The following is an 11,717-nucleotide window of genomic DNA, read 5'->3' on the forward strand; positions in this document are numbered from 1 at the left end:
ACGTATAATTTTTGGATTTTATATTTTATTTTAAATAAATTAAGAATTTACATTATCTAATAACTGTAACAGAAAATGTATTGTTTGCTTTAAGCTTATATGTTCCGAATTAATTTTAAATTCGGTACTAGGATCAAACGTTGCTTAAACGCAATGTAAAAGTATGACTTCATAATTTGATACTCTAAAGATTTTCTCCCCTTTTACTTCTGTTTTCTACTGCCTCCACCTGCCAAAATAGTGAGGATTCGTACAAAGATATTAACTACATCCATATAAACAGACATGGCACTGAAACAAAAAGGATATGAAGATAAGTTTACATAGTTATTCATGATACAGTTGTATTCATCGATTTTGTCTCACGTTACGTTCGCGCTACGTGACACCATCAACTGTTAGGATAAATTACATCAATTTTTAATAAAATATTATATTTTTCATTTAATACCATAGTTAATACCTTTAGTTATGGCTCAGACTGGCATAATAACGCAGCTTAAAGTAAAAATCAACCACCGGTTCCCACGTAGCGTAAACGGAAAATCTAGTATCGATCTTTATGGACCATCGTGGCAGTTAACGTGTTAAATTACTTACTTATTAACTGGATCATATGGTCTTGCAATTTCATAGGCTGGATATGTTTCTGCCTGCTTTATGATTCTTTGTGTGTCATACAAGAGTAACATAGAAAATAGTACCAAACCGCCATACAAAGACATCGAATATAAACCAGATCCAAGAGCTGTGGTAGGTGGCAGAAACATTGATCCCACACTACTTGCAAACACAACTCCTAAACCAATTGCCAGTGGTCCTCCCATATTCAAAAACTTTTCATTTGGTGCACAAACAGCAACTGCTGATAAGCCACCAACTACACCAGCAGTGTACCATGCTGCTCTAAGAACCAAAGGTCCTCCCAACAAATACAATGGTGCAAGAATTGCACCAATAGTACCGGTGTGAAGTAACCATGCTATTTGTTTGGTACCAAATCCTTCTTTATAAGGAATACTTTGCACCAATATTCCAGAACCCCAGACAGCTGCAAGTGTTACCATAAAGGATACCCATCCCTGACGCATTACCATATTCATCATAGTTGGTGAACGTATGCATACTGCTGCTGCTGCTGCTGTAGATACTATAGATGCACCAAGATACATGTACGTGGTTCTAATTCTATCTTTAACATATTGGGGCCATAACCTGTAGAAAATTATATTAATAGATCATATTTCATGTTTATCTTCAGACAATGCTTTGAATAATTACAAAAATTAGAACAATGTTTTAAAAAATATACCTTGCATATTCTACAGCTCCCAGAGATGGTGACAAACCTAATCCATAATAACATAAAGAACCTAATCCTATTACAGCACCACAGGCAACGGCTCCTTTTCCAATGCTGAATGCTATAAAGAATATGAAATGATATATTAAAAAGTGGTTGCTTCTAAGATGTATGGTAAACATTTCACGATATTCTATGATTGCATCATATTATGTCTATGATGTTGAATGAAATTATACCTGTTTCTCCAGCAGGGGCCATCGCCCGTTCTGTAATAGTAGCTGATTTATTACGAGCCGTTCTTGCAAATGCACTACGTCCATCGCTAGCGAATAATCTTGCAGTTTGGATTCTCGGAATGAAAGTTTTAGGGGCAACCGGACTTTTTAGTAGACTAATTAATGGAGTTGATGAAGCTCCACTTCGACAAACTCTAGCGAGCATCATCTTTGCACGCTATGATCTATAAATTAAAATATATTATTAAAAAACGTAGATCTACGTCTATCAAGTGGAAAAAGTAATTTTAAACTCCATGCAATTTTTAATTGATCCGAATATCCTTGAGAAATGTAAAAGATCTTATAATTCAACGAAGTTTTTTCAAAATTCCATACCAGGTTTTGACAAAAAATTTTCGTGATTACTCACTGATGCAATAACGTTGCAATTGTTCTCGATTAATCCACAAACCGAATGGTACTTGGGTTTCTGACAATTGCGCGATATGTTTACGCATTAAATATATAAGCTACAGCTAGTATCAAATACTATTGAAAAGATGCACACGATCGAAGTGCTATCTGTTGGATTTAGTAAAGGGAGGTTGATCCAGGTTGATCCAAGTTCGTCTTACAATTTTTGGACCGAAGTAAAGTTGGCGCGGAATATTAATATTTCTTAACAATTTATGTCTTAAAAAATTGCTCCCGATTTGTTTTATAAGGTTCAATGGTCAGATATATCAATAACAATTTATTAACAAAGAGCAATTGAATCGTCTTTGCGCTTTATACATATATATAATAAAGAAAGATAAGATAGAATCAGAGGGATTCAAAATTGTCTATTTTCAGTAGTAATAGAGGGACTGGTAAAACAGGCACGATTGTCGTATTGACTGTTGTGCCTGAGGGTGCCTGAGGGTGCCTGGGATCCCAAAATCGAGACCCGTCGCACACAAAGGCATGTCCAATCTTCTACTATCTATAGTCACTGTATTCTTGAAGAAACGTAAAAAAATCATTCATATCTATAATACTTGAATGAACGTCAAAATATAGACGTAGAGAAAATATCTCGTAAGATAGTATTTTGGAAAAAAATATATAATAGTGCTATTAATTAAATTTTTAAACAACGAACTTAAATTGAGATATAAGTTATACTTGTTACAGATTACCGCAAGAAGGTTTAGGTGAATGTTATTGTACTTAAAAAGGAATAAGTTCTTTGCACTAATTACATGAAATATGAAAAGTTATGAGGAAAATCATTAATAAATGATTTCTTTTTTATAATTGTTATAATGCTGTAATAAATACGTCTATTTTTAACGATTTAATTCTCTTGGACCAAGTGTTACTATAGTTATGGCAAGTAAAATGAAAGACAATCTAATAAATATAAATGAAAAAGAAAACGGTAATCCACGTGCTTTATTTTATAAAAGACCTATTAAAAGAGATAATTATACGCTGGATATAGATAATGTTGATACACCTCAGGAAATAAGACGGCAGCGATTACTACAGTTTCAAAAAAAGTATATGTGAAATGCAATTTTTGTATTTCATAAAAAATTACAAAAGTAATAATAATAATAATGTTTCTTCTCAGGTACAGAGAAGCTGCATTTAATATTGGAAGAGGAATATTAGATGAAGCTTTTAACTCTGATGAAGATGAATGTGAAGAACATATGGAAATTGATGAAAGTGATAAAAAAAGGTATCACTTATCCAAACGATGCAAATATTATGCAAATCAGTTAATGATGTCCGAATGGATGTTAGAAGTACCTCAAGATTTTGTGGAAAAATGGATTATGGTTCCATGTCCTCAAGGAAAAAGAACATTAGTAGTTGCATGTAAAGTATGTTAAAAAAAATATATCATTTAAAAAAATAAAATTCTATTTTATTTTCTATTATATTTTCTATAGTTTTTATGTTTTACAGGGTATAACTAAAGCATATAATAAACGAGGTAATCGACTTGGTAAATTTTATTCAGCACTTCCAGGTGGCAATCCTTCTGAACACAGAAGTAGTTGTACTATTCTTGACTGTTTATGGATAAAGCAACAAAAGGTGTATCATGTTCTGGATGTGCTTGCCTGGTCTAATCAGTCCTTGATAAACTGTGATGTAAGTTAAACTGTACGTGTATTAACCCTCTGCAAATGCATATCTGTTGACATTTGCCCAAGCAATTTTGCCGTTTTGCAAAGGGTTAATATTTATATGTGCACTATTATGATTATAAATTCAACAAAAAATAAATTGTTTTTAGACTGAGTTCAGATTTTTCTGGCTAAAATCACAATTACAAGAAATAGAAGAATTACAGAAAAGAGATACATATAAAAATACATATCCAATATTACCTCTACCAAATATCAGTTGTAATACTGAATTAAGCTTAGCATTGGAAAATATTTCAGACTTATATCCTTTAGATGGTTTACTGTTTTACCATCGTGACGGACAATATACTAAAGGTCGTACCCCTCTTGTAACGTGGTTAAAACCCTTTATGTTATCCGAGGTACTTGGTATTTCGGTACCACCACCACTTGACGAAAAACCTGATGGTTATATAGATTTTAAATATTATATACTTAATAGCAGAGCAAAGAAAAGAAAGGAAACATCGGAAGTTCAAGTAAGTTTACGTTTCTTTTTAAAGATAAATTTTAATAAATTAAATCACTTATTAATTTCTGTTTACAGATGGATATTACACATGAGAATTGTTGAAATTTTATTTATATAAACGAGCTTCGAAAAGAAGCGATATACGTATACATATATAATATATTAAAGATGTTAACAGTACTGTGTTTTATAAATATAACTATCTTATGTCAAATTAATTGGCAGTAATACCTCTATCGAAGTTTAGTATTTTATACACTCTGTGATACAAAAATATTATGTCAAATATAAATAAAAATATATCATTACAAATCGTCAAATCCGTGAATTACAGTTAATATTACAGTAACTAAAAATATTATGCAATTAAGGCACGCAGCGCTACATCGACGTAACTAACAAAAATTAAAAAATGGCTTTTTTTCATTTTTAAAAACTACATTGGAAAGTTATTGTTTCGAAGTTAGGTCGGTGTTGCGTCAAATGTCTCAATTTAAGTTTCAAAATGTAAAGCATGAAATGTATCAAGAGCTTTTTCATTTAAGTATAACAGGACGCGATTCATGGTATCTGCATTCATTACTTTCATCTAAAAAGTAAAGTAATATTAGACAAATACAAACGCAAAAATCTATTTAAAAAATAATAACTTGGCTTACCTTATTTCCTATCATTGTAAATGAAGGCAAACCAATTTTGCATAATGTACATAATCCCAATTGTAAATTAGCAATTTCTAGCATTTGAGTATATAAAACTTCGCGAAACTTGTTTATATGTTCCAGTTTAAAAGAAATTTCGGCAGTTGCTTCGTCACTTTGATCCTTTATAATTCTAAACAAATTAATATGTATACAATATATTTTTAACATTGATGTTCAGCTTTAAAAATTAAAAACATACACTTTTAAAATTTTTATTAAATCTAAAATTGTGAATTTTATTGTAATTGTATCTGAATCTGGCAGTTCTGGTATTTTATAAACCATTTGAATTTCATCTTTATCCTTTGGATATTCTTCATTATTAGTTGGGGTGATTATAATTGGAACAAGCCACATTAAATCATCTTCTTGAGCATGTAATCCAATAATTATACAGTCAAACATCAGATTTAGAACATTATGAACAGTCCTTATAGTACTTTGTGCACCATGACATAGCAGAAGAGGGAGTCTTACAGAATTAACAGCAGTTAATTCATTTTTATTAGTTCTCCAAGACAAAAGTATCCCAGTGTAAAGACATTTTTTTACATCTTTTTTATCATTATTTTTACCATAAACTTCGATCTGTAATTATTTTAATTGTATGTACAGAAAGAAATAAGAAACTAATATTAATGATATTAGCTTTAAGCAAAAAGCTATTAAGAAATAAAACCTTGATTGGTGGTAGATCCTCTGGACTGGGCCTTAATGTTATGTTTTTCATAACAGTAAATTCTGTAGTATATGAAACATTTTCTTGTGTTGAAGCACTTGCAACTTCCTCTCTTAGTCGTTTTGCATATTGCTTTAAATGTACTTCATCTTGCTGGAAATTGAATAAAATAGATACCCCAAAAACAGTCCATGTTTGACGAAGCAGTCCTATAAAACATAAAATATAAAATTTATAGAGTTTAAATTTTAATAATTTACATAGAAAGTCTATCTTTGTTCACATAATATAATAATTATATGAAAACACCTTCAAATTCATCAAAACCCTCATCTGTTGCAGGTGCATATGCGGCACCTCCTAAACTAAACTGTTGCTTCCCTCTTGTACGTGATGTACAACTTGTATAAAGTGTGCGACTAGTATATGGCACAACATCTTCCACAGTAAAATCCATTTTACAATAAAACAAAGTTGTAAAATAAGATTTCTGGTAATTAGAAATTATATATTACATACAACACAGCCTAGTGTACAAAAGTTTGATCTGCTGGGGTAGTTTTGTATGAAACATTTACATTTCAAATAACTAGGTATATATGTATATATATATATATGTATGTTTTGCATCGAAAATTAAAAGAATTTTAATAATTTTCTGTCTAATTAAATAATATATTATAATATTAGATTTAAAGATATAAATTTTGTCTTTCTGTAGACAGAATTGTTTTTCTATGTATGATGGCTTGCACTATTCAAGTGATTATTTTTTTATTTATCGTTTCAATTAAACGTTATATTACGTTTTTTAAAGTCAGTACAAAAACGTGTGGTTAAATATATGAGAGTTCTAAATAATAAAAATACGAATATTTATTTAAATATGGAAGCGAAAAGGTTTTCTATCTTGATATATGTGTTATGAAATATATGTGTGCGTTTGTCAATGGAAAGAAATTTAATATTAGTGTGTGTTTATGTCATCTCCCGCGTAAAAACGTTGAGAGTTTAGCAATATTAATCATTTCATTTTTTTTCAACAGTTGATAATATTTTAAGATCTGAATGTTCGTTAAAAGATTATGGGGACAATAGAAATCACATTTCCTCCTGGAGGGCCAGGAAAAATATTGAAATGGAGAGTCCGAATGGATACAATGGTTTCAGCGGGTAGAGTGTTGTTTTTATATCAAAACATCACTCCAGGAGCTGAAGATAATAAGAGTCCTGAGAAAAAATACCGTGCTACAAAATTTGGTCGTGTTACAAAATTTTTGGTAAAGGAAGGAGATGTTGTTCAACCTGGGTATATATTTTTCTTAACCTTATGTTTGCAAAATCTACTTGCAAGCCTACCTACCTCGTGAATAAAGTAGAAAACATGACAAAAAATATTAATTAAACATTGGTTCATTTTGATCAACTTATCTCAAAGTATATTGTCTTTTGTATGTTATTGTTTTTAAATCTACATAAGTACTTAGAATTTCAGGCAAGTGGTAATGACCCTAGAAGGATGTCGTCATCCTACTGTAATGAAGGACTTATGTGCAGAATGTGGAGTAGATTTAAGGGTTGAAGGAATTGGTAAAGAAAATGAAAATATAAAAATATTACAAGCTAGTGTACCAATGGTACATAGTGTACCGGAGTTAAAAGTCTGTCCAGAATTAGCTGAAAAAATTGGAAAAGAAGATGAACAGCGTTTATTAAATGATCGCAAATTAGCATTACTTGTTGATCTTGACCAAACAATTGTTCATACAACAAATGATAATATTCCTCCTAATATGAAGGTATATTTACAGTTTGAAGCAGTAATGATGGGATTAATGTTAATAACATGTTTTACAGGATGTTTATCATTACCAACTTTATGGTCCAAATTCTCCTTGGTACCATACTCGTTTAAGGCCTAACACTAGACACTTTCTTTCTGAAATGAGTCGTTTATACGAATTGCACATATGTACATTTGGAGCAAGGAACTATGCGCATACTGTAGCATCATTATTGGATAAAGATGGAATTTTATTTTCTAATAGAATACTTTCACGAGATGAATGTTTCGATCCTGCGTCAAAAACAGCTAATCTTAAGTAAAATTATACTTGATGCAAGCCTTACACAGTTTATGATTAAAGTATACGAATAAATAATTTATTGCAGGGCTTTATTTCCTTGTGGAGATGATCTAGTATGCATTATAGATGATAGAGAAGATGTATGGCAGGGATGTGGAAATTTAGTCCAAGTTAAGCCTTATCATTTTTTTCGTCATACCGGTGATATACATGCACCACCGGGATTAGAGAAAAATGATGTGTCGGTTCTACCTGAATTACAAAGTACAAATGAAATGAATAACGATGATAATCCAGATGAATCGGGTGTTAATGGTGCACCTGAATCGACAAACGAAGAAGCTGCATCAGATAATAATTGTAAAGAAGAAATTCAGGAAATAACTGAAAATAAAGAAAATGTAAATGAGTTTTTAGAACAGAACGATGCGAATACCAAAGATGATACAAACACTAGCTCCGATTTAAATCCTAACACGAGTAATGAAAATCAAGATAATAAAACAGAAGAAGCGAAAGAAAATTCAATATCAGCTAATTTAACGCAAGATGTTAAAAGCGAGGATAAAACTTCGAATGAAAATAATATTATAGACGAAGACGACGACGATTACTTATTATATCTGGAAGATATTCTTCGGAGGATTCATGCCGAATTTTATGCTACTATAGAAAAAGAAGGTCGCGCCTCGTTACGAGATATTATTCCACGAGTTAGGGCACAAGTATTGAAAGGAGTACATATTACTTTTAGTGGATTGATACCTACTCATCAGAAACTTCATCAAAGTCGCGCGTATAAAGTAGCTAGGGCATTTGGAGCAGAAGTATCACAAGTAATAAATTGATTCTTTCTTCAAATTGATCTTTGTTGCTCGTCTATATTTTAATAAATTACCATGTATTAGGATTTGACAGATAAAACTACCCATTTAGTTGCTATTAGACCAGGTACAGCGAAGGCCAATGCCGCCAAGAAAAATCCAAATATAAGAATTGTAAATCCAGATTGGCTTTGGACATGTGCGGAACGTTGGGAACATGTCGATGAACGTTTATTTCCACTTACTGCAAAGGTATAGGTACTATAAAACAAATATAATGGTAAAAAAAAAGTAAAATTGATATCTTATTTTTATTTTTGATAAACGATATTCTTAGGGTCGTGCTTCTAGAATACCGCCACCACATTGTAGTAGCCCAGAACGCATAGAAGAACAAGAGAAAAATATAGAAGATAGTTTTGCTGATAGTATTAATCCGCTAATGTCATTTACACCAGAGGAAATAGAAATTATGGATAAAGAAGTTGAAGAAGATATGGATGATCAAGAAGCGGATGTACCTGTTTTCGATGTCGAAGAAGTAGAAAGTGCAAGGGATATTGAGGAGTTAGGAGAATTAGCGGAGATAGCAGATATAGGTGATACAGAAGAGTGTGATAAGAAAAGTTATAGAGATTCGGATTCTGAAGATTTGAAACGTAGAAAAAGTATGTGTAATTTATTTAGCTTACATAATCTATAATTTATATAACGATAAAAACGAAACTTCGAAATAACAAGTTTAGTTTATTTATTATCTAAATTGTCCAATAGGAAAGAAGAGGAATGAGACAAGTGAGAAAAAGAAGTTACTTCCGGATAGGAAGAGAAAAAAGTTTTGTAATGAAAGTTCTGAAGATGATACTTCTTCGAGTGAAAACGATGATGACGACCCCGTAACACGTTTCAGAAGAGGAGAAAGTTTGCCTGATGATTTAGATTTAGGTGATAATTCGCAAGATTCAGTTGAAGATCTTGAATTAATGGACAATGAAGATGAACGAGAATGGAATGCAATGGGTGCAGCTCTTGAAAGAGAATTTCTTTCAGAGTAATTTACTGTAGGATGGCTTTCTTTGCTTTTTTTAATCAGATCCTTACATTGATTGTAAATTTCAGATCGGTGAATTTTATTAGTTATGGATAATATTTAAAATAATTTTACAAGGAGTTTGTAGAGTTCTGACTCAAATAGTTTAAGGTAATTTTATAAAGAGTTCAAAATAATAATGAATAAGCTTAATAAGAAAAAATACGAAGCATTGTTTTGTATTTAACTATTACAATTAAACAGACAAAATCAAATATGTTTTTAATAAATTATAGTTTTATTAACATCGATTTTGTCAGTTTCTATTAAAATTGTGCGTACACGCATTATCGCGTGTAAGCACATGTAAATAATGAACATATGTTTATTCATATGTATAAGATGAATTTTAACAATTAGCTATTCAAATAATCAGACACATTTTTATTTTCGAAACTTATATTTCAATTTAAGATATACTACACAATAAATCATGATTTTTGTTTCAGAAATTTCGTTTATTTATTAGTTGGTAACAGATTTAATTAGTAAGTTACACTGGATCTAGTGCATATGGATCAGGATGATTTTCATCTTTCTTATGTTTCACGTAAGTTTTTCTGCTCGAGAAATCTCGGATGTTCTCCAGTCTTCCCCTCTCTACTGGTTTAGTGAAATCATACATTGATGGTAATTTTCCAAATAGTTCAGCATCTTCTTGTACAGTCTCCCTAATTTTATAAAATAATAGAAAATTATTTACCAATAAATTTTGAATAATTTATTTCACAGATATTTAAACATTTTCACTGAAAAATAAGGTATATTTACATACCTATATTTTGCTGCAATAACTGGTTTGCCAGTTACAGGATCTATAACATTTCCAAGTGGATAAATGACTTCAACAATCTATAATTAGAAAATATAAAACATTACATTAGAATATTAGGTATTAATGCTTTACTTTTTATATATACATACCTTATGAGTAATAAAGCGGGTTAATTTTTCAGGTAAATTTTGTATTAAAACTGTATCACCAGTTTTGCATAGTTTTTCTGGGTCAGTAGCATAAACAAATTCAAATGTAGGAAAGTGCTGTAAACAATTACGTGATATGTTATAAACAATCATATAACCTTAATTAGGCATTCAGAATTACACATGCTACAATTTACGCACCATTGAAAGATAGTCATCAAATTCTAAACGACGTACTCGTATTTTAGCAGCATTATATTTATTAGAAGGAACACATACACCTAATAAATAGGTGAGTGTTCGTTTTTTATGCGGTATTTTTGTAAGTTTTCCTATATTCATTGTACCACTTTAATTTCTCACCATGCTATATTTCCTTGCAGAAAAAATTAAAACAGTACCCTCTACCGGATGATGCCCTGTGATACACTCCTGGTATTTTCAATTCCTACCACAAAAGCGCTGTGATGGAAAAATCGCTGTTGATATAACAGAATACGACAAGAAAATGGTAAGGGGATTACATTTAGTTTCCAGCTCGATTCATTAGATGTCAGTATTCAAATTTTTAAATTGTAAAGGTATAAGAGGATGTAAAGAAGCAAAAGAAATTCATGGATGATGGCTCGGTGAATCAAGGACATTCAAGTTATCCATTGTAGACGAAAAATCGTATAAAATTAACTAAAGGTATGATAAATATAATTATTATTATTAATTTTATAATACACCCCAAAGGTACTTGATTCGATATCACGGTGCACGGCGCGTGATTTACTGTTACTGAATATTTATAATAAAAATGCACAGTGTCGTCGGTGTACACTTAACGATACTGTGTAATTATACGATGCAAGTTTTCATTCGACTGGCTTCCCCATCAATTCTCGTTTTTCCGATGTGTACGTATCTGCATTTACATATAAATATGATTGCGTACCTTCTGCTACCCCATCAGCCGAAACATTGCACGCTACGTGTATGAACAAAATGAATAAATTAAACTTGTTCTGGTATGTTCATGTATATAAACGATTCACATGAAGTGCATGGATATAAGAGATAACATATTACTTGTATCTTCAATAGCGTTGACAGTATTCATTTAACAAATAATAGTACATTTGATTTAAATTAAAAAAGAAGGATTTATTTGAAAATACAATTTTGATATTAAAGTTTGAAATGCAAAATTGCAATGTTGAAAGGATATTTGCATTGTTTGCG

At 31.0% G+C, this 11,717-nt stretch overlaps 5 protein-coding genes across 7 annotated transcripts; 2 read left to right on the plus strand and 3 right to left on the minus strand.

Annotated features, from left to right (window-relative positions):
• Positions 1 to 5: 5 nt before the first annotated feature.
• Positions 6 to 2,059, minus strand: LOC114878114 (growth hormone-inducible transmembrane protein-like). Of its 2 annotated transcripts, none has more exons than XM_029191534.2 (5): positions 1,955 to 2,059; positions 1,543 to 1,766; positions 1,313 to 1,424; positions 601 to 1,215; positions 6 to 291 (listed from the first exon to the last, which is right to left on the minus strand). In XM_029191534.2, the coding sequence occupies exons 2-5, from the start codon at positions 1,748 to 1,750 to the stop codon at positions 204 to 206; spliced, it is 1,023 nt and encodes a 340-aa protein (XP_029047367.1). In that variant the 5' UTR covers positions 1,751 to 1,766; positions 1,955 to 2,059; the 3' UTR covers positions 6 to 203. The 2 variants fall into 2 exon arrangements, with proteins under 2 accessions (XP_029047367.1, XP_029047368.1); XM_029191535.2 differs by having other exon boundaries at positions 1,921 to 2,009.
• Positions 2,060 to 2,498: 439 nt separating this feature from the next.
• Positions 2,499 to 4,350, plus strand: LOC114878115 (snurportin-1). Of its 2 annotated transcripts, XM_029191539.2 has the most exons (6): positions 2,499 to 2,604; positions 2,701 to 3,068; positions 3,143 to 3,398; positions 3,484 to 3,672; positions 3,818 to 4,189; positions 4,258 to 4,350. In XM_029191539.2, the coding sequence occupies exons 2-6, from the start codon at positions 2,896 to 2,898 to the stop codon at positions 4,282 to 4,284; spliced, it is 1,017 nt and encodes a 338-aa protein (XP_029047372.1). In that variant the 5' UTR covers positions 2,499 to 2,604; positions 2,701 to 2,895; the 3' UTR covers positions 4,285 to 4,350. The 2 variants fall into 2 exon arrangements, with proteins under 2 accessions (XP_029047372.1, XP_029047369.1); XM_029191536.2 differs by having other exon boundaries at positions 2,504 to 3,068.
• Positions 4,201 to 6,231, minus strand: LOC114878116. Its single transcript, XM_029191540.2, has 5 exons — positions 5,875 to 6,231; positions 5,566 to 5,774; positions 5,086 to 5,474; positions 4,842 to 5,016; positions 4,201 to 4,771 (listed from the first exon to the last, which is right to left on the minus strand). The coding sequence occupies exons 1-5, from the start codon at positions 6,020 to 6,022 to the stop codon at positions 4,676 to 4,678; spliced, it is 1,017 nt and encodes a 338-aa protein (XP_029047373.1). The 5' UTR covers positions 6,023 to 6,231; the 3' UTR covers positions 4,201 to 4,675.
• Positions 6,232 to 6,495: 264 nt separating this feature from the next.
• Positions 6,496 to 10,018, plus strand: LOC114878111 (RNA polymerase II subunit A C-terminal domain phosphatase). Its single transcript, XM_029191526.2, has 7 exons — positions 6,496 to 6,874; positions 7,061 to 7,364; positions 7,423 to 7,667; positions 7,738 to 8,488; positions 8,561 to 8,728; positions 8,814 to 9,144; positions 9,251 to 10,018. The coding sequence occupies exons 1-7, from the start codon at positions 6,651 to 6,653 to the stop codon at positions 9,529 to 9,531; spliced, it is 2,304 nt and encodes a 767-aa protein (XP_029047359.1). The 5' UTR covers positions 6,496 to 6,650; the 3' UTR covers positions 9,532 to 10,018.
• LOC114878117 (28S ribosomal protein S17, mitochondrial) lies at positions 9,930 to 10,892 on the minus strand. The gene is made up of 4 exons (XM_029191541.2): positions 10,692 to 10,892; positions 10,491 to 10,607; positions 10,342 to 10,418; positions 9,930 to 10,237 (listed from the first exon to the last, which is right to left on the minus strand). The coding sequence occupies exons 1-4, from the start codon at positions 10,830 to 10,832 to the stop codon at positions 10,060 to 10,062; spliced, it is 513 nt and encodes a 170-aa protein (XP_029047374.1). The 5' UTR covers positions 10,833 to 10,892; the 3' UTR covers positions 9,930 to 10,059.
• Positions 10,893 to 11,717: the final 825 nt, after the last annotated feature.

The sequence above is a fragment of the Osmia bicornis genome, chromosome 13 (assembly GCF_907164935.1).
Source record: "Osmia bicornis bicornis chromosome 13, iOsmBic2.1, whole genome shotgun sequence".
NCBI classification, from domain to species: Eukaryota; Metazoa; Arthropoda; class Insecta; order Hymenoptera; family Megachilidae; genus Osmia; species Osmia bicornis.